We start from the raw sequence: 23,255 nt of genomic DNA, 5'->3' as shown, positions 1-23,255 counted from the left end.
AATAACAACAACAACAACAACAACAACAACAACAACAACAACATACTACTGTTTGCCTAATCACAGCCATGGTGAAATCCTTTCAAACTGCTACTTTGGGGTTTTTTTCTGGATATCTCTCATTTCTAGGGGATTGTGGGGAAATGCATCTAATGGGACCGAGGGGAACAGCAGCAGCTATTTCAGAATAATGAATGTTTCCTTCTGAAATGTGCAAAACCTTGAAATTCTGTGGAACTGAAGTACCCACATGAGGAGTTGGGGGCATACTACAATAGGTTACCAAAAGTGGCATTAGTAATTATTGCAAAGTGTCTTATCAGCACAATTGTTACCATTATTACTACAACATATGTAGCCACTAGCAACATTATGTTCACAATTTCCACTAATCACCATTTTGTCATGAGGGAGGGAGAGAGTGTTGAGTTGTGAGCAGAACCCTTGTTTATTACAGGGGATCTGACTCCTGGTTCACTGTGTACACCAGGAGTGTCAAACCCATTTTCACCAAGGGCCACACCAGCCTTATTGTTACCTTCAAAGGACCATTTGTGATTCTAAGACTGTATAAATATAACTACATTGTCCTGGTATTGAAAGCCTCGTGGGCCCCATAAAATGACATCACAGGTTGGATTCATCTCATGGGCCTTGTGTTTGTCACTTGTGCTATACACAATGTTATGACGCAGACTAAAACTGTTCCTGTAGCTGGCACTCATTGAACAGATCACTCCTGTATGACATTCCAGTTAAAAGGAGAAGATGAAAACCTGTGATCATCTAACCTAACTTCTCACCAAGTTGTGTGTGTGTGTGTGTGGTGTAATATTTGCTGTGCTTTTAATTTCCAAAACTTGTGAAGGGTTCTACCATATATTCCCATGTATGTCAACCTGATGTATTAATCAAGAGCAGGATTTGGGGTCAAAATTATAGATGTTGGCATGGCCCATGGATAAGTCAAGGGTTATTCCATGGAGAGGGGAAAGTCCCTATGCTGTTTCAAGACTGCAGCAACCAATGGCTACCACCATTTTCCCACTTAAGCATTCATAAAGACCAGAGGTGGCACCACAGTGGGGAGAGCAGAAAGATCACTGCTTCTTTTAGGTTCTCCCACAACTAAGCTCTTGCCTTTTATCACTCTACTCGGAGAAGGAAATGGTTCCTTTTCTGATAAGAATTAAGATACAGTGATCACATTGACCCATGCATAAGTGTTAGAAACACAAAAAACCCTGTAGATACTTTTACCAGGTTTTTAAATGAACGAACATTACCTGCATTTCCTTCCTCACCCTTTTCTCCCTTCCTGCCATCTCTACCATCTCGTCCTGGGATACCGATGCGCCCATGAGGTCCAGGTGATCCTTGATTTCCAGGAGGACCTGCTGGACCTGGCAATCCAGGTATGCTACAAACATATTTGGTTGAATAATTTTCTCCTTTAAAATGGCTGAGGAGGGTTTGTCCACTCGTATAGATGGCAAAGCTTGTGACATAGAGGAACACAAACATTCTTGGTGCTGGGGAAAAAGAACACAGATGTGCAGACAATAAATTAACCTTGTTGAATTCAAGCTTTTACATAGACATATGTATAAAGTACACCTTTGACTATTTTATTTGCCGCGTGCCTGTGACATTTTAATAGGGACTTTGATAAAACCGGAGTCCATCTTGAGCTGTGTTCAGTTAAGACAGGCTTTGTCAGAGCTCAACTCTTTGATTGTTGGGAGGAAATCAAACCATTGAGTTGTCTGGACCTATCCTTGCACATGTTACTTGCTCACTCACTTGGATGGGTGGATGGCGTGATGGGAGGGGATGGAATGGGGAAAGACAAGGAGAGAGGAAGGATGGTGCTCAGCTCTCTGGGGTGGCCGGGGGGTGTCGTCATTATAGCAGCAACGGCTGCAGAATCTTTTCTATGCACTTGCCCTCCTATATGTGTGTTTTCAGGAGCATAATAGATATAGTAGTAGTAGTAGTACTAGTAGTAACAACAACAACAACAACTTTATTTATATACTGCTCTATCTAGGGGACTCAGAGCAGTTTCCAAATCGATATGTAAAGCACATACATATTTTAGATTGGCACACAAAATGTATGTCAAATATATGCATTTTTTTTGTGTTAATGTTAGTTCCGTGCATTTCCATTTGATATTAGTATTTAATTTCTACTTAAACAGGAGCTGCAGTGGTGCAATGGGTTAAACCCATTGTAACCATATTGTAACTGATTGTCTGCTAAATGTCCCTTGTATTTTTCTAGGACATTGAGCCATATCAACTATACAAATGTGCATTCACAACATACGCATAATGAATTATCAAAGGCCTTCCTGAACATTTGTGTACTGCCCTTTTCCTCACTGTTTTAAAATCTCAATTGCAATATTTTCATTTTGTTTTCCAAAGCTTTTGGAATTTTAGTATTGTATTCAAACAAAACTTGAATATTTTGTTTGCATGTATTAATCAGTTTGTTTTGTGTTATATTGAAGTTGGTTTCCCCCATTTTATCTGGATGCACAGTATTGTACATCCAGATAATTGTATTGTACAGTTTTGTGTCTATTATTCCCCCTTCCTTCTGTATGTGTATATTTTGGGTTCTATGGCTTTGTATTAATATACAAAGTCTTCTATGAAGTCATTGTCTTTGTTTATACCTTGCTAATGGATTGAAATCAGTGAATATAATTCTATTTAGTTGTTTCTCTTTCTGTTCTTTGTTTTGTAATTTCCTTGTTCAAGGACTGTAACATAAAAATCCAATACAGTATGTCCAGGAAATCTGAAATGTTCTGCAACTGGTTTTCAGGGATTGTCATTTCTTATATCAGAATTGTATTGTTTTATCGTCTTTCATAGAGACTGTTTTGTTTGTACAGGTGCTTTAGTTGTTCACCTCCTCCCCAAGTTACCAGGCTGTTCTGCAACTTTTGCTAATGTGGCATTCACTTGGGTTGGCCAATTAAACCCGTACTGGGACAAGAAGTCCCTGGAAATTCTTGGATGCCCAGGAACCTTAGGGTATGGGGCTGATGTAGGCAGGCTCTTAGCTCCAACACCCAAAGGTGTTAAAGTTGGTTAAAGTTGCCTCTGCATTTGTCTAATATACTGGAGTACTCCAGATGGAGATTTGCTTGTAACTCCTTGGATCTCATAGCAAAGATCTTTGCCCAAATATCCCTACTTCCACCCATGTGCTATTGAAGGCTTTGCTCCACTTACTGTAATTATTTCCTCTGCAATAGCTTATGCTACGCTGAGTGCACTCTAACAGGGTGTTAGTTCTTTTTGGCTTTTTGAAAACCTGATTATCCCACAATATGTCATCCAGAATTCAAAATTAACATTTCCAACATGTGGTTGTGCACTGGATGGTACATTTGTATTGTTCCACATGTGTTTTATGTGCATGTGCACTAGACGCAAGATGCATATGTTGCTCTGCTTGAAGAATTAACTTGTAGAGATGCCAGGATCCCACAATAACAACCTTTGAACATGACACCACACAAAAGCTAAAAACTAGTAACAGGACTTTATCAGGAAGCCAGTGTTTTAGAAAACAGGGAACAGTTTATGTTTTCATGTGCGGTTCATTTTAAGTTCTTGTGTACTGTGAAAATATGAATAGATATCTGAGATGCAAATAAATCAAACAACCTAACCAATTCCATCTTTTCCACATGCGCTCGCACATGCGGGCGCGCACACACACACGAAGAAGACCTGCAAGCCACTCTAAACACTTTTGCAGAAGCATACAAGAAGCTCGGCGTGTCATTGAACATCGAGAAAACCAAAGTGCTCTTCCAGCCAATCCCTCTCCAATGCCAGAAATACAGCTTAATGGTGTAACATTAGAAAATGTTGATCATTTCTGCTACCTTGGCAGCCACCTCTCCACAAAAGTCAACATTGACACTGAAATACAACACTGCCTGAGCTCTGCGAGTGCAGCTTTTTCTGAATGAAGCAGAGAGTGTTTGAGGACTGGGACATCCGTAGGGACACACACACTCACTCACACACATCACCTTCCTGCATCATTTCCTTTATTTATTCCTAATGTTATGTGATTTCAGCTCCACTAAAACCGCAGGTTTGGCGACTGGAGTGCCAAACTTCCAAAGGAGCAGATAAGGCACAGATGGGCTGAAGACAAAAGCAGATGCTTTATTCTGATTGGCCATAGAGGATGTCAGAGGAAGGAACAGGAAAAAGACACTGGAACTCATGCAAATTCATTGTGCCCCCCCCCCCCCCAATTCTCCCAGTTCATTGTGAGGGTATTATGGGAATTAGAGAGATTGTTGCCTGGGGTCCAGATGTGTTAGGCAACATTCCAAAGACAATTCATGAGAGAGGTTACTGTTGGAAAAAGGAGTGTGAACTCACTGCATGTCCCAATGGAGCAGCAACTTATTATTTATGCACTTTATTTCATAATTTGGAGTCTGATTTCGTGCGGTCACTGAGATCTTCTACTTTCTTCTTTCCTGTTTCTTTGTTATTCTTAAAATCCACTTATTTCCCAGTTTTCTACCTTTCACTTTCTGAATTTTTGCACTGTCCCTCCCTTCTTTCCCGTTCAGTCTAAATTCTGTTTGGGATCACTTGTAACTAACCTTCTACTGCTACTGCTGCCCATTCCTCTTCTCTTTTTTTAGTCTCTTCACCACACTTTCTACCATCTTAATTATTTGGAGAGGTAATTCCAAGTAGCACGGCTTTGACATATAAAGAGATGTTTGGTGTGACAGATTGGCATATGGAAGTAGTAGCATCTCTCTTCTAAAACTTCCACCAGCCTAGATATTTGAGACTAGTTATCCCAGAGACTTGAAAACAGGGTCTTGAAGCTAGATTGGACAAACTGGGCATGGCTCATCTCAGCAAATTGAACAATGTTTATATGATCCGGTACTCAGAACAGACACAGCCTATGTTTTCATGCTTTAAGATTTACACTTTTCCAACAGGGAGATTCTAGGAGTTGTACAAAAAAGTAATTTTCCCAAGCTTTAGTTCAGGGGTCCTAAAACTTTTTAAACAGAGGGCCAGGTCACAGTTCCTCAAAGTATTGGAGGGCTGGATTATAATTTGAAAAAACATGAATGAATTCCTATGCACACTGCACATATCTTATCTGTAATGCAAAAAAAAAAAAAAGTCACCGGAGCTCCCATTGGCGCAGTGGGTTAAATCCCTGTGCCGGCAGGACTGAAGACTGACAGGTCACAGGTGCAAATCTGGGGAGAGCCGGATGAGCTCCCTCTATCAACTCCAGCTGCAGAGAATGAGAGAAGCCTCCCACAAGGATGATAAAAACATCAAATCATCCAGGCGTCCCCTGGGCAACGTAATTGCAGACAGCCAATTCTCCCACACCAGAAGCGACTTGCAGTTTCTCAAGTTGCTCCTGACATGACAAAAAAAAGTCATTTCAGACTTAGGTTGACCCTGAGTGAGGGCCTGGTAAATGACCTTGGAGGGCCATATCTGGCCCCCAGGCCTTAGTTTGAGGACCCCTGCTTTAGTTTATCATTATATGAGTGAACTGCAGATATCTTATGTGTTCTTGATTCTCTTTTTAAACATTCTGGCATAGTCTTAAAGAGATCACAAGCTATTGGTCTGATTCTAAATTTCACATTACTGTACATACTAAGGTATACGTCTAGAAATTTTAATCAAAATCAGTACCTCAAAATTGGGTTGACTACTCTATTAGTCACGGAAAGTACTCTACCTTAACTATTGTCAAAAATGAACTATCTTAGTAGAGTAGTGAAAGGTAAAAGCTTAATCCATCCTAGGAGAACCTAAAAGAACACTGATCCTCTTTGCTACACCACAGCTTCCAGCATTGTTAGATTTCTGGGCAGGACAATGGTGGGAGCCATGGGTGTTGGCCCTCAGAGGGAATGCTGGTGTTTTCTCCTCTCCACAGAATAACCTTCAACATACCCATAAGTCATATAATTTTTCTCCCAAAAGTTGTCCTGGGCTGTTAAGTAGCAGTGACGGGAGAAGGAGAGGAATGGGGAGAGGAGAAGAGAGGAGGAGGATCACTTCTACTGAAGCAGTAATCTTGGAACTGATTGATGGGGCTTTCCCATCAATGAAAGGATACAGTCCACCAGCAACTTAGATACAAAGCAGAAATAGGAGAGACACGAGTGAATGTGATAAGTACCAGATACAGATGTAATTATGTTGCTATAATTGCAACTACCAGCCTCCTGTGATAAACTCCCAAGTCTAACAAATATTAAAATAGTTATCTGGTTGTAAATTACATTTTACAAGCTTTACATTAACAAAATCCAAACTTTTCCTTTCACAAGCACTGTTTTAGCAACACATGGGAGCTAAACTCTAGCTGTTTTTTTTTCCTAAGCATTATTTTGAAGAGGAACAAAATCCAAACCTTTTCCAGTTCTATTTTTGACAATTTTACAAGCATATGTTTACATACGAGAGTTTCAGTCAACTGATATGTTTAAACTAAAAAGATTTTCTAAACTCTTTTTTCAATAGATTGCTCTCATTAATCATACTTTTCACTACCAACGCTTTCTTTTTCTTTTTCATATTATTACAATCAGTATGTAGAATTTCTCTCTGCTTATGAAAATAATAATTGTAGCAATGCACTAATAGTTACCAAATATATTAGGAAAAGGCACACCACAACAATGATGATGGTGGCAAACAGGGAAATGGAGTCTGCATGGATCATTCCGAAGCAAGCTGTACCAAGTTTAAATAGGACTTACTAGTTTAAATATGGAGAATCAAGCACATCCCAGTCATGGATTCAGAGCTTTCTTGGTAAGGGAGGAGAATGAAGAAAGAGCTGGGGAGACAGAAAAGGAGAGGAATAAACGGAAGAGAAGTGAGGGCAACTGGAGAAGGATGAGAAAGAGAGAAATGCTAAAGGAGGGAGAAGATAGTTGCAACCAGAAAAAAAGAGAAAGAAAGGGAAAAGGAGAAAGAAAAACAGGGGAGATATTATATCTAATGAAAGATTGAGAAGATACAATCAATTAAGAGATGTTGAGAAAATGAAGATGACCAGGAGTTATGGCCAAGTGATGAGCAAAGTAGACAAAGAACCAGGGGAAGGTGGAATGGAAGGAGTCAGAGAGAGCACTAATATATTAATATTATTTTCTAGACAGTGTGCTTTCCTGAGGACCTTTCTACACAGATCAAGATGTGACATGAATCAGCATTTAAAATTGCATCATACCACATTTTGTAGTCACACATGTGGGGGAAACCCACTGATCCTCTGTTAGCATGGGTTGGAAGGGGCATTATCAAGGCACAAGGCTTGCCTTAGTTCTGTGATGCTGAGAAATGATACCAGGTAGCTTCAGAGATGGGAGGAAGGAATGACTGAGTGGGGGACACTTCTTGGGATCACAGATGGTGATCCCAGGAGGCAGGCCCCATAACTGCAAAGATCCAGACCTTTTCTGGTAATTTATTTTTTCTTTTGTGGGTATGTGCATCAGTGCAATTGCACAAATGGGTAGAGGTGTGACAATGAGGATTTTTATGCCAATATGTAGCTGCTATTGGTTCTTACAACTGTGGTAGAATAGCTGCTTAGTGGAATAAAGTCCTTCAATTGAAAACATGGTGACATAACTGAGTAGAATAAAAGGCCCTATTGTCTCACACCAGCCTAGACACCAATATATAGTGATACCTTGACTTAAGAGTTTAATTTGTTCTGTGACTGAGCTCTTAACTCAAATCACTCATCTCAAATCAAACTTTTCCATTGAAATACTATTAATCTGTACTGGCCCTTGGAAACCACTCCCCGCCATTTTTGTTACAAGTTTTTAAATAAGAAAATGTACTTTGTAATGTATAAAAGCACATTCACGAATAAGAATAAAAACAGAAAAATAAACTTTAAAATGGTGTAAGAACAAAGTTATGGCACAATGGTAAAAGCACAAAGTTGTGGCAAGGAAGCATTACCTTCATCATACTATACTCATTTCAGCCTCCCTCCCTCTCTTGCTCTCTCTCTGTCTCCCTCTTCATGAAGACACACATACCAGAAATATAAAAACACACAAAATCAACTAACTCAAAGTTTCTAGAAGTGGGCAAGAGCAAAGCAGACAGCAATCTCCCAAAGCGGACAAGAGCTCCAGGCATGGAGGCTTCTCACTTGATGCCCTGTACTCTCATGGTAGCACTCCCTCTGGAGCTAGCTCTTAACTCAAATGCTGCTCCTATGTCAAAGTAAAACCCAGGCCAAGCAACAGCTCTTAAGTCAAAGTAAGCTTAAGTTGGGATGCTCTTAAGTCAAGTTTCCACTGTACTCCACTGCTCCATTTTTTGTAAGACCCCAAATATCACAATCAGCCATGCAACATATACCATACTTTATGTGCTTCACAGATATTCAGCAATTAGAAGGATCCCCAAATCAGCATCTGGTGGCAAATTTCTTGTTCAGTTCTAAGATACTGAACAAAGGATATTTTTACAGAGATTGTTAAAGAAGAGTTGGCAGTTTGCCTGGGTTTAGTGCACAATGCCTAGAAATAATAGTAAAATATGAATGTAGTTGGACATTATTTTCATTGTCACCAAAATAATTATCCACCGCTGTATGTGCCAGCACAAACATTACAGATACACAATGATTACTACAGCCAAAACAATCTGCCAAAGACTCACTTAGAGGAAATAGTGAAGAGCTTGTAAAGCAGCCCTTGGCTTCATAATTTCTATTGTATAGTCTAGATTTGTAGATGTAGTAGATTGTACAGAATGTGTACAATCTACTATGACTAGAAAACAAGTGCTAGAAATAAAGTAACCCAACGAAAAGCTTTGACTGAGCAACCCATTTACTATTGCCATGGATAAATTCATACAGCCTTCTGTCATAGTCATAGGCTATGACTGTATTTATGCACACCATAAAAATAAACAATTGTTTCATGAATAAAACAATTCCATAAAAAGTAAGCAGAAAAAGCACAGTTTACATTCCTATTTTAAAGAGTTTGGACAGCATTGTGTCATATTTGTTGCTGCTATCGATGTAGTTCTTGGAAATCAGAATGAAAACCAGACACTTGAGAGCTATTCTTGTGCATAAATGCTCTCATCCTTTGACTTCATGGAATTACTTCAATGCAAGAATGAGCTGCTTAACACCATGGATAGCTTTTTTACATTCCTGCAAACACAAATGTGTTTGTACTGGAACCATTTCACATACTGGGTCTATTTGTACAGCAATTGCCTGGGGAGGGAGAATAAATGGAAAAAAGAAATAAGATATTATTTCCAGACTGGTATATCTGACCTCTAGTTGTAATTTCCTGGGGGTCAGGGGTAATGTTTAATTTATAGGGCAAGACGTTTGTTCTGCAGGAAAGATAGGCCATAATTTTATAAACAATAATTCTGCATGTTGTTATGTACTAATAGTACTAAGTGGTGAGCATATTTTTTCTGCTCTTGTCCAAATATATTCTTTATTATTATGAAACATATATCTGTTAAACTGTTAATTCTATGCTATGGATTGTATTATTGATTATAGGCAAATGTCTTATTTCTGTAACTTGGGGTTCTCGGGATACTGTTGTGTGCCAGAACAGGAACACCTTTGTCTTTAAACATCACACACCAGTTTAGTAAAATCAGCAAACAGTTTATTGAAATATATATGTAAGCAAAGCAATAAAATGGTAAAAACAGTATAGTTCAAAGCAATGTTGTTCCAAGATAAAAATCAGTCAATAAGCTTCCAGGGAATACGTTAAAAACACAAGATCCAAGGTACAGAATCCATAGAACAAGACAGCATGAAAAGCCAATGAATGGAACAGGAGCTTGGCAAAACTTGAAACATGAATCTAGACATCCACTTGGAGAAACAAGACTGTCATGAAGTATCAACGTTGACGAGGCTAAAGTAAAACTTTCCCTGGTTTCAATATAAAACCTTTCTTGGTCCCTGAAATGAAAGGAAAGCATTTTCCTTGATGATTTGACCTTTTTAGAGCCTGAGAACTATGCCTCTGTTTACAAAAGTCTAGTTTATCCTCATTAAATTCTGTACCTGACAAATCATCCTCAGAGAAAGACTGCTGTGGCCCGTTCCCAGAAATTTGACCTTGTGCATCTGCAGGCCTCTCTCCTGGAATTGACTCAGGCCCAGCAAAACTCTCATCCTCATTGACAACAGACACAGGCCCAGAAGAACCCTTATATCCACTGACATCAGACACAATCACAGGCTGAACTACAACAGATTTTATAGTTTGGTGAGGCACCAGCACTCTTAAGTCCCACTTTATGGCATATCTGATATTAGCTTCTATTCTTTGTAATTATTGTGTGCATTAATCTTGTTTTCAACTTATTTTGGCTCCAAAGCAAACCTATCACAGGGATTTCCCATCAAAATTTTCCTTCATCTAAAACCATGAGAGTGTGATTTATCCAAGGTCACCCAATGGGTTTCCAGGGCTGAACAGGCACCCCACCCCTGCTCTTCAGAGTTATAGTCCAATACTCATACCATTACATCATACTGGCTTCTAAAAGGAATACCAGAGTGTGAATCCTTTCTCATGTATAGAAACTCACTGGGTATATCCTTGGGTATATCCTTGAACTATTCACATTCTTTCAGCCTTACAAGAAAGCCATGGCAAACCTACTGAAGTAATACCACAGGAACAGGGTCACCAAGAGTTGGAAGCCGCTTGAAAGCACATGAGATCAACCACAAATAATGTAAACCTGAATTTTTAGTATTTCCCTGTCCCAACATTGTACTGAATTAACCAGCCATGGTTGTAAAGAAACTAGAAGCGACCATAGAAATATGGAGTCACAACACTTGTGCCACAAGCAAGCAAGTGACTTTTTGGACTACTGTAGCTTTGCTGTTTGGAGGATTTTGTCCATTGTTGACCTGAAAATTAATGCATCCTAGCTAAAGTCCAAGTGCATGGTGTCATTACTAGAAGGGGGAAATGTGGTCATTCCTCCCCAAAGAATTCTGCCCTAATAAAAGTTTCCTTCACTTTCCAAGTTTCTAGCACCACAATAACTTAAAATGTCAGCTGAGAATTTGCAAACACATTTTAGGCATATAAGAAAACGGACACTAAAAGGCACCAAGGGAATGAGCACTCAACAAATGTAAGAATTGTAGGTGTGAATAGCATTCAGTGCCTCACTCCATGCAGTGTTAGGAATGTTTATGTGCTCTCCCATTGCTATACCCTTGGTGGGCCTTCAATTTGACCCCTCTCTGGACAGTGATGATATTTGTGCTAGTTGCTGTGAGCTCACAGGTAGGAGTGAAGTAAAACAATGAATAAATCTCATTCCAGGGTGGAGGAGTACCCAAGCCCTCACTTTCTCCTCCATACTCCAATGCACAGGGACTTAGGGATGTGTGTTAAATAATGGAAAGTATATCTCATTTTGTAAGGGGCTAGAATTGCCAAAATGCCCCACCCCTTGATCCCATTTCTTTCTTTCATTCTTTCTTTTTATTTAAAAAAAACTCTACATAAGAACTAAATTTAATTTGAATATATCATAGGGGAATAAAGTTAGAAGAGCACTTTCTCCCTTCCTTTTTTGTAAACAATCAGAAATAACATGTCTATTTATATGTCTGGAGCTTAGGTGTTGTGAAGACCCTGAAATGCAAACATCTGGAATGTTGAACATTACTTATTAAAACAATGATTTAAGCTGTGAAAAATTCTGTTATGACAGTGTCACAAGCAAAGTGACATGCTTATGTATCAGATAGAGAACAAGGGTTCATCTACATAGCCATTAAAATCCAGGCTCACTCACATCTGTTTCATTTCAAAACTGAGTATGACTGAGCTCTACTCTACCAAACACTTCCCTGCTTCAATGTGATGAAGTTGGCTTATGGCGTTCCTCCTGATGTTTCTCCACTTCTGATAAATATCTCAGGATAAAGCAGAATAATCCATTTTTGCCACACATTAGTAGAAGTCAGGAAATGCTCCAGACCTTGCTTAAAACCCTAGGCTTTGTGTCAGTTTGCTGTCCACACAGGGCACTGCTTCTACCCCTTTTTATCTGTACTCTAATGAACACATGCTTGTGTTGCCACTATTACCCCATCAAGCAGGGAAACAGCTGATGCAGTTATTGCTTGGATCAAGAAAAAAAGTTTATTCAGGCTTGCAAAAAAGGACAAAAACGGAACAGATAGGACCCTGGCCTCATTAGAATAATGGTTTTATAGTTCACCTATCTCTACCAGATCATCACACAACCTTCCTGGTCAATGAGAAGGGAGGATTTATGGCTTCGCTTGGTCCTGTTTTCAAATTATGAGCATTACCTAATAATATTATCTAACAACAAAAGCATGAAAACTGGAGATTGCTAGAGGAAATGTGGAAGTGTGCAAGTCACTCAAGAACAGACTTTTGGATCTTGACCTTCATAATCTGACTCTTGCAGCAAAGATAGCGAAGACAGCTTGTTCTCCTACCACATCATTAATTCCACACAAGTGTGGAATCATGGCAACATATCTTCATATTTGTTTAATCCCACCCAGAGGAGAGCTTTGCCAACTGCAATATGTAATGTGTTGCCATCAGCTCTTCTGGATGGCAGATATAAAAATGTGGAACGTTCCAAAAGGTTTTGTTCTTGTGACTTGGTCTCTGTTGAAACATTTCACCATTCTCCATTTGTTTGCCCTGAATACAATAATATACAGCTGAAACACAGGAATTCCGTTTTTCACAGGGTGTTATATAATTCCATATCCTCTTCCTTTCTTTAAATGTATTTTTATTGAAGTTTTCAGAATACAGTATGTTGAGTAAATCATCTAAAGATAGAATACAGCATAAAAGTGAAGGGTATGGGGTGGGGGTTTAGTGGAGTGTAGGATTTAAAAGAAGGGTATTATATATAATGAGAAAGAAAAAGGAAAAAGAGAGAGAGAAAAAAATAATAAAAATAATAATTAAAAAATAAATAAATAAGAAGAAATAAAGATAAAAATAAAAATAAAAATAAAAGGAAAATATATGTGTGTGGTTACTAAACACTACATTGACTTCCATTCTTCTTCTTGGCGGCAGTCTCTGTTTTGCTGTATTTTCTCCCTTCTCTTGTCTTCTGAACATATCTTCTGAACAACTCTGATGCATTTGATACTGTTTCAAATCTTTTTCTTGAGATTAATAATGTTTAAGTATGTTTTCCTCTTCATCTGTGACTTCCTCTTGCTGTACATTTTGTTGTTATATGCCAATGAAGGCTGTGTGTGGGATTGCTAGAGCTGTCTCCAAACAGTCCTTCCCTTCTGTATATCTGGATTTTTCAGTCTCCATTTTAGATATTTGTTCTCAATGTCATTGCCACTCTCAGCTACAGAGCAGTGTGAACTCTTGGCCACTGCAGATACCTTGGACTGATATCATCCAAGGCACACACATGACCATGAAAAGTTGGACAGATTGTGTGGGCACCTCTGCTGATGCCAGAGCTAGGTGCCTGCAACAGCAGAAGTGCATATGGATCTATGTGACCGGCTGGGAGTGGTGACAGCAACACAGATCGTGCGGTCAGGGGGGCCAACATGGTTTTGGCTTAGCTGGACCGTGTTGACTCCAACCTGCTGTCACAAAGGGAGTGGAAAGATGGATGTGGCCACCTTCAGGGCTAGTTCTGATTTACTGGCCAGTGCTGTCATAGTCCGGGTAATAGATCAAGCAACTTTACAAGTTATGAAAATTACCAGTAACAATATTCAATTCAATAAAGAACTGACTAGCTTTTCCAAAGTTGTCCTCCGCAAGTTAACATGCCATTTGAATCTAATAAGCTTTTATAGACAAAACAAGCTAGATGATTTCGAAGCAGGAGGTACCACTTGTACTATATAGATTTCTTGGTAGACCAAACAATCATAGTTCTGCACTCTCATATGATTAAAGAAAATAAAGAGGAGCAGGTTCAGTACATGAGCCACAGCATATGCAAAGAATCTAGTATTTAAAAGTAAAAAATAGTGGTTTTGGCAAAATCCCCAAAACATTTTTTTGCACATTTATTCAGTTGTTACATACTGGTAATTCCAGGGAAAGTGCTAAAGGGTTTATTTTCATTTGGGTGAGAGAATAATTAAGACTGATGGTATCTTTACAATATTTGTTTTTAATTACAAATATGTAAGCACAGTCTGTTACGAATAAGCACACTAGCAAGAACAGACCGTAGAACTGCTGGCCCAACGTCAAATTCTCAGAAAGACACAAAACAATCCATCACGTCTGAACTTCAATTTTGTTAACTCCATCTTAAACTCTTCACTCTCAATCTATTCCCAAGTTCAATCACCTTTGTGCTTTGAAACATTTTTCTACTGCCTCAATCTTCCCCAAACTCTGTTAGATTCCAGAGCTTCCTAAACATCTAAGAAAAGACTTTTCTGATCTTTTATTGAAATTGATAGCCACTCATGAGTTCTCAATGATCAAAGCATCCCAGCCTCCTAACGCTGTCACATCATAAGGCTGTTTGTAAACGTCTGCTTCCAAAAATATCTTGTACTAAAAGAATACAGTTTTTAAATCTGTTAAACAATTCTTCAGTGAACTTTGGTGAAACACTCCCTCCCCATGTAGTTTAACACATCCAGTTCTAAGGAGCCAAGCTTTAGAAGCTGGATATGTTAAGCTTGAAGAAATGAGGGTTAAGACGGGGTATTATAGTCATGTTTAAATATTTGAATGGATGTCATGTTAAGGAGAAAGCAAGCTTGCTTTCTGCTGCTCAAGAAACTAGGACATGGAGCAATGAATTCAAACGACGAGAAAATAGATTCTACCTAAATTTATTTATTTATTTTATTTACAGTATTTATATTCTGCCCTTCTCACCCCAAAGGGGACTCAAGGAGGATCACAGTGTACATATACACGACAAACATTCAATACCGTTTCTGACATACAAGACATACAGACAGATAGAGGTCATTCAGCAGTACATCCATTTTGGATCCTGGAGGTTGCTCAGTTCGGCCACAAGGGGAGCTGTCGCTTCATCCACTATGATGCTGAGCTTTTTTGATTGTAGTATTTCCTCCTTGTTCTCCGGCATTTTTATGGTGTCATAAATAAGCTTCCCCACTTTAAGCAGTCCCTAATTCTTCTACTCACAGTTCACAGCTGCTTTCGAATTGCTTAGTTCGACAGTGAGCTGAACATTTTTTAACAGCTATTTTTTAAACAGCTATTAACAGTCGGGCACTCAACTCCAACTCAGGCTTTGAACTTGCCACCTTTTAGTCAGCAGTGATTTATTGCAGCTGATTAACCAGTTGGGCTACCAGTCCGACCCATTAGGAAAAACCTCCTGACAATAATAGCTGTTGGACATTGGAATATGGTAGTGTGATGGAATCTTTTAAAACAATGGCTAGATGGCCATCTGTCAAGAATGCTTTGTGTACTTTTCCATTGCAGTATAGGGTTCTACAAGATGGTCTTTGTGGTCTTCTTCACTTCTATATTGCTATGATTCTAAGATATGAGTGTTAATACCTATCTCATTGTCTATGCCACATATGTGGTATCATTTTTTATGTGTCTTATTTTTGGGATCTTTCCTACAATAAAATGTTCCTTTAAGCAAATGTTACTACAGAGACATGGAAATTACTGATTGATGTGTTGCTTCCAGTAACATTAATTACCCTAACTTCCATGGGCTTCAGAAGAACTTGCCAAGGATCTGATTCACACATGTATGGACTTAATTCATCTGCATATATTTATTCTTAATTGTCCATAGCTGATTGTATCACTCTGCTCTCTTGAAAAATACTGTCTTTGTGGCAATAAGAAAGTTCACTCATTAAAACAAGCTTTTTATGCTGCATCTATCAAACAATGAACAAAACTGTGGTGTCATGACCAAGAAATTCCTGACATGTATAGTAGATCTTCACTCTGCTCCAGAATACCACCAGCAAGCTCTTGTGGAGGATCTTGCATTCAGGAAAACCTTTCTGGGTTGATATCAGTTCAGATATCTGGGGCCTGAGCTGCTTAGGGCTTTGCAAATAGTATTGATAACTTTGATTCTGGATGCTCACTGTCTCCGAATATTGCAGTCTGTCAAGACATCACTGTGTTATAAAATTTCCTGCCTTAATTATACATCATCATACAGATGGGGAAACTCCAAGTGACTGCCATTGTTGATGATATCCTTGCATCAACTGTAACTGGAAGTTCGGTTCTAAATAACCAAAGGTCTGTTCCAGCTGAAGCTTAGACCTCACTTAAGTCCTCTGCCATCTATCTATCTATCTATCTATCTATCTATCTATCTATCTATCTCTATCATTTTAATTTTTATTCCATCTTCCTCCCCATAACAGGACTCAGGATACATAGCTACGCTATATAAGTCTAGAAATTTTAGTCAAAAAATTGGGACCCCAAAATTGGGTTGACTAATCCATATGTCAATGTGGGCACTGTACTTTAACTCTTATTTTTTAAAAGGAAACAGCCACACTGATATAGTAACTAAGGGCATTTCCAGACAGCCCGTTATCCCAAGAGCAGCCACGTTATCCCAGGAGCAGCATGCACTTTCTGGGTGGATGTCCATATGTTCTCCTGGAACTTCCCAGGAGAACATCCAGACACTTTAACTCCCTCCTCAAAAGCCCCCAAAAGCCTTTTTTAAAAAAAAAAAAAAAAAAAGGAGAGCTCCATTGGAGAGCTGCCCCAGCTCTCCCGACATGTAGAAATGATGTCCCAGGAGGAAGGGGGGGGGGGGAGAGCAATTTTCCTTCTATCCCCCCTTCTCCTGGCACATTATTTATACACACCAGGAGAGCTCCAGCAGCTCTCCAATAGAGGCCAGATAGGTACTTTTCTTTTTTTAAGGGCTTTTTGAGATCTTTTAGAAAGGGAGTTGATATTCTCATAGTTTTCTGGGCTAATTTAGCCTGGAAAACCATGAGAATGCTGTCTGGACTTCAGTCCAGGCACTGGAAGTAGTGGGTTTATCTCGTGCCTTCCAAAAAAGCACAGAATAAACATACTATCAAAGTATGCCTTTCATGTGCCTTTCATCTCAAGAACAGAGAAGCATCCCGAGCTCTGAGGATCACCTGGGAAGGAATCCCACTGGAGCATTGCAGTGCATGGTCCAGAGTCACTCTGGACCATGCTCTTACCTACAAGAAGCACTGCCTGAACATCAAACAAAAAGTGGGTGCTAGAAACAATATCATACAAAAGCTGACTGGCACAACCTGGGGATCACAAGACATCTGCCCTTGCGTTATGCTACTCTGCTGCTGAGTATGCATGCCCAGTGTGGAACACATCTCACCACACTAAAACAGTGGATGTGGCTCTTAATGAGACATGCAGCATTATCACGGGGTGTCTGCACCCTACACCACTGGAGAAATTACACGGCTTAGCCGGTATTGCACCACCTGACATCCGCCGGGAAGTAGCAGCCAATAGTGAAAGGACCAAGGCAGAGACATCTCCAGCTCATCCCCTGTTTGTGTATCAACCAGCATGTCAATGACTTAAATCTAGAAATAGTTTTCTAAGATCTACAGAGACACTCGCTGGAACACCTCAGCAAGTGAGAGACCAAAAGTGGCAGGCTCAAACCCAGAACCTCAACCAATGGCTGATACCAAATGAGAGACTCCCCCCCTGGGCACACAGAGGACTGGGCGACTTGGAAGGCACTGAACAGACTGCGCTCTGGCACCACGACATGCAGAGCCAACCTTCAGAAATGGGGCTACAAAGTGGAATCCTCGACATGCAAATGTGGAGAGGAGCAAACTACAGACCACCTGCTGCAATGCAACCTGAGCCCAGCCACATGCACAAGGGAGGACCTTCTTGCAGCAACACCAGAAGCACTCCAAGTGCCCAGATACTGGTCAAGGGACATTTAATCAACTACCAAACTCACACATTTTGTATTTTGTCTGTTTGTTTGCTTTGTTCTGTTAGAAATGTAATATAATTTGACTGGTTGCCCTGACACGACAAATAAAATAAACAAATAAATAAATTCGGGTTTGTCTAGGATGTCATCTGGGGAGCCCCCTTTTTATTGTGGGGATTCCTACAATAAAGTGGCTGTCTGGATGCGCCCTAAGCTAAGCTAAGCTAAGTCTGTCCCAGGAGAACCCAAAAGAAACACCAATTCCTTCTATTCTCTCCTTCATGACACAATTTCTAGCCTTTTTGAATGCCTAGATGGAAAAGTCGAAGTGGCAGCCAGATGCAGCTGCCTCTCTTCAGTTGGCATTGGTACTTTCCCATCTCTTTTTTCCCCTCGACTTATTCATGGATAATTTCAAAATCCACTGGCCAGTAGGATGCTGTGGCTGGTTGCATGACAAGCCCAGAGCTTACAAAGTCAAAGAACTGTGATTTCTTTATTAGCAGCAACGAGTCCACGCCTCAGACTGCCATGTTCCTTCTGAGTTCAGCAGTGATCTCCATAATGAGTGAAAATAGATTTGCCAAGAAATAATGAATTGATGTGAGTGGTCTCAACGATAAGTATTCGGGTTGTTTTTCTAAAGGACCCTCTTGGTGGAGATAAATGCTACCTGGAAGTATTTCAGGTTGTTGTTTTTTTTGTCATGTCAGAAGCGACGTGAGAAACTGCAAGTCGCTTCTGGTATGAGAGAATTGGCTGTTTGCAAGGACATTGCCCAGGGGATGCCTGGATGTTTTGATGTTTTTAGTATTTCAGTTAATAACAGCCATCTACACTTTTGGAATCTTTGGGAGGTTGTTGGGGTAGAGACTTTCCTGGTGAAGGTCTGCACTATGGATTTTACCACTACACTGGATAATCTGATAGTTAAGTGAAATGGGTTGCTGTAAGTTTTTTCGGGCTAGATGGCCATGGTCTAGAGCAGGTATGTAGCTGGGGGGGGGGGGGCTTGGGGGGCTTCAGACCCCCCCCCCCAGGAATTCTGATAGTGGTCCGCGAGAAGGCCTTACTGGTACATTATTAAAACTGTTATGTTTATTCATATCATGATCTGATCACCATGCTCAATATATCCCATATGCATGGGGGTATTGGGGTAATGATACAAAAGGTTTGCTAGGGTAGGCCCTCTTTCGCTCAGACTCAGCCCCCCCCCCGAACCAAACTCAGCCCCCCCCCTCCCCGAAACAAAATCCTGGCTATGGGCCTGGTCTAGAGGCATTCTCTCCTGACGTTTCACCTGCATCTGTGGCAAGCATCGTCAGAGGTAGTGAGGTCTGTTGGAACTAGGAAAAAGGGTTTATATATCTGTGGAATGACCAGGGTGGGACAAAGGACTCTTGTCTGCTGGAGCTAGGTGTGAATGTTTCAACTGACCACCTTGATTAGCACATAATGGCCTGACAGTGCCTGGAGCAAACTTTTGTTGAGAGGTGATTAGATGTCCTTGTTTGCTTCCTCTCTGTTGTTGTGCTGTTGTAATTTTAGTTTTTTTTTTTCATACTGGTAGCCAGATTTTGTTCATTTTCATGGTTTCCTCCTTTCTGTTGAAATTGTCCACAAGCACCCAGTAAGAGAAATGACAGGTAGGAAGGAAGGAGAAAGGGGGAAATGAAAGAAAGGAATATTTATGCCCCTGGGCTAGTTTCTAATTCTTCACTTTTTACAGCTATGGTCTCTGATATAAGTAGGAATTAATCTTATAACCTGGGGCAAATTTAATGAAGAATTTGACATTACCTTGGGATGTGAAGGCTGTTTATCTGAAATCCTACTGAGTTATGACCTAAATGTATGCAGAGAATGCAAATAATGACTTGAGATGAAATGAGGCAAGATTGGCAAAAAGAAGGTCTGCATAGGAACAACACAAAATGGTTACTCATGAACCTCATTTGGACACTGAAGATCTTTATAATGTATATGCCATGTTTTCATAGAGGCCAAAGCAAGGATTTGGACACTGAAGATCTTTATAATGTATATGCCATGTTTTCATAGAGGCCAAAGCAAGGATTTGGAAACTGAAAAGAAGAAATGGTTTAGGGGCCAACCCAGGCAGCAGCCAGCCAAATTGCCATCTGCTGCAGTGCAGAGACTGTGAGAGTAACAGCAATACTAGAGCAAGGAAATCCCAGGGCACTCAAGCTTGAGAAATGCAATATGCTGCCACGTTGTAGATTTTGTGTTCAAGACATTATAAGATAGATGGTTTCTGAACACCAAGAGGGAGTTTTTAAATTTTTGTTCTTAATCTCATTACCTGTATAACTTGCATACTACAGTGTAATAAGGATCTTTGGACCATAATAAAATAGTTGTTGTAAATAAAAATAAGGATTTTTTTAATCGTATCCCAAGGAATTGAGAAACTGCAAGTCGCTTCTGGTGTGAGAGAATTGGCTGTCTGCAGGTACGTGAATGTTTTTACCATCCTGTGGGAGGCTTCTCTGCCTAAGGATGACTGAAAAATAATGGGTGGGAAAAATAATTTGTCCTCTGATGGCTGTGCCCTTAGGCACTAAGATAGCTGTTGTGATGGTTCCTACACAGGATATTCTAAATCACAGCATTTTTTTAAAAAAGTCAAATATAATTATTTTTTATTTTTTTAAATAATGTTTATTAGTGTTTTTCCTTATTGCACAAAATCAGACATAGTGGGGAAATGGGGGAATAGGGAAGCAAAACCAAAAAGGGAAAAATACCTTGACATTAAAGTAAAATTAAAATACACATATATTTTCATATTGACTATTGTTATTATTATTGGTATTTCCTTTATTTTCTTATTTCTTCCATCTCCCCCTTCTTTAAATCATACTTAATTCACAGTCTGCTATTTTATATAAATTTTCTTATTATCGCATTTATAGTAATAAAGTCAGTTTTTTCTTCCTTTTCTAAAGTAATCTTTAACTAGTTGCCAGTCTGTTGTCAATACATAGGTCAACCTGTCCATGTTCATTATTTCAATTATTTTCAGTGTCCATTGGTCCAAATAAAATTATAATATAAAAGGAAAACCAGTAAGTTTGGGAATAATGAGAGGGACCAGGGAGTGAAGGAGAATCCCACCTCTGATGTCATGTTACTCCCGGCAAGATGGAATAGATGTGGAAGGAACCCATTTCATCAAGGTAGGTGATAGGAACAGCTTGAGACTGAGAACTATTGGTGAGTTTACCTGTTAATAGGTAGGAATGGGAGAACCCCAGGGAGGAGGCAGATTGGCAGTAGGATGCACATCATTGTGTGATAGGGAGCTGCAATACTGGTTTGCCTGCCTTGTGCAATAAAGTCCTAAGTCTCTAAATATTGAAAGGAAAGTGCAAACAGCTACAAGATCTCACAACCTCTGAGGATGCTTGCCACAGATGCAGGGGGAACGTTAGGAGAGAATGCCTCTAGAACAGGGGCCCTCAAACTTTTTAAACAGAGGGCTAGGTCACAGTCCCTCAAACTGTTGGGGAGGGGGGGGGCGGATTATAATTTGAAAAAAAATGAATGAATTCCTATGCACACTTCACATATCTTATTTGTAGTGCTAAAACACTTAAGAACAAAACAATAATTAAAATGACGAACAATTTTAACAAATATAAACTTATTAGTATTTCAGTGAGAAGTGTGGACCTGCTTTTGGCTCATGAGATAGGATTGTTGTTGTTGTTGCGTGCTTTCAAGTCGTTTCAGACTTAGGTTGACCCTAAGTGAGGACCGGGTAAATGACCTTGGAGGGCTGTATTCGGGCCCCGGGCCATAGTTTGAGGACCCCTGCTCTAGACCATGGCCATATAACCCAAAAAAACCTACAACAACCCAGTGATTCCAGCCATGAAAGCCTTCGACAATACATAGCTACAATACTGCCACATATTTCTTAGAATAGTGTATGAGAAATCACAGAGCATTTTTACTGGTCCATGAGGGGATGCCTAAATTTGGCTTGCAGTTGTACAAGTATTGAATTATAGATTTGACTCCCTTCTCGCTCCTCTCTCTTTTTTAAATGCACATGTAAAAAGGACTGTTGCTCATTTGTGCTTTATTGAAGTGGTGGATTTAATATAATCTTTTTAGGATGCAAACTAAAAGAAAACAAGCTTTTTTTTTTTTAATAATTTTTATTGCAGTAAAATGTGAATACAAGGAAAGTGGGGGAATAATTGTGGAGGAGATAGAAAAGGAGGAAATAATAATAAGCAAGAAGTGGGCAGTGAAGGGGAAGGGGAAGAAAAAAAAAAGGGAACAAAAAATATCCGGAAGGAAAAGAAAAAAAAATCAAAGAGTCCAATCAAAAATAAGAAAAAAGATCAAAAATCAAAAATCAGAATAATAATAAAAGTAAAATAAAAATAAAAATAAAAATAAAAATGTGGGTGGACTTCCATCTGTTCTTTGAAGATCTTCTATATTTGTTTAAAAAAATCAGGTGTAGAGTTAAAAAAGAGATAGTGAGAGCCGGGTGAGAAAAAAGACCCGGTTTTCATTCTCAATATTTCAGGCTGCTTTCCTGTGACACAGTTATTTATCTTCTTACATTTCAAGAAATGACCTCTATTTTTAGTTGTTTAAAATAATTTTTCACTGAGTCCCAGTTTGTTTGTTTTTTCGGTTTTCCTTCGTTCGGCATTAGCCAGTATGTTAACTCATCCATATTCATTATTTCAAGTATCTTGCTTTGCCACTCTTCTATTTGTGGTATTTCTTTCAGCCTCCAATTTTTGGCATAGACAATTCTGGCTGCAGTGATTAGGTAATTGAAAATAATATCTTTATTTTTGTCTCCTATAATATCAAACATTCCCAACAAGAAGAACTCTGGTTCCTTTCTCATTTTTATGTCAAGTATCTTTTGAATATCAGTATGTATTATTTTCCAATATTTCTTGGCTTTTGGGCAAGACCACCACATATGAAAGAAGGATCCTGTGTGCTGTTCGCATTTCCAGCATCTGTCCGATAGGTTTTTGTGGAATTTTGAAATCTTTTGTGGCGTAATATACCATCTGTGTATCATTTTTAGTTGATTTTCCTTCAGGTTATAGGAGTAGGTGTATTTCATTTTCTGATTCCATACCCTCTCCCATTGGTCTAAGCGAATTTGATGTCCTATGTTTTGTGCCCATTTAATCATAGTTTCTT

The 23,255-nt window shown here is 39.4% G+C and overlaps 1 protein-coding gene across 1 annotated transcript in view; it reads right to left on the bottom strand.

Annotated features, from left to right (window-relative positions):
- The window catches only part of C1QTNF7 (C1q and TNF related 7), a 43,964-nt gene that overhangs the window by 5,013 nt on the left and 15,696 nt on the right, over positions 1 to 23,255 (bottom strand). The window contains exon 2 of the mRNA XM_060776151.2: positions 1,287 to 1,532. Within this exon, the coding sequence (XP_060632134.2) occupies positions 1,287 to 1,524 (238 nt within the window). The 5' untranslated portion in view covers positions 1,525 to 1,532. The remainder of the gene's footprint in view (positions 1 to 1,286; positions 1,533 to 23,255) is intronic.

Source organism: Anolis sagrei, chromosome 5, assembly GCF_037176765.1.
Source record: "Anolis sagrei isolate rAnoSag1 chromosome 5, rAnoSag1.mat, whole genome shotgun sequence".
Taxonomy (NCBI): domain Eukaryota; kingdom Metazoa; phylum Chordata; class Lepidosauria; order Squamata; family Dactyloidae; genus Anolis; species Anolis sagrei.
Note: the sequence above shows the minus strand (reverse complement) of the source record. Positions and strands in the feature narration are given on the sequence as shown.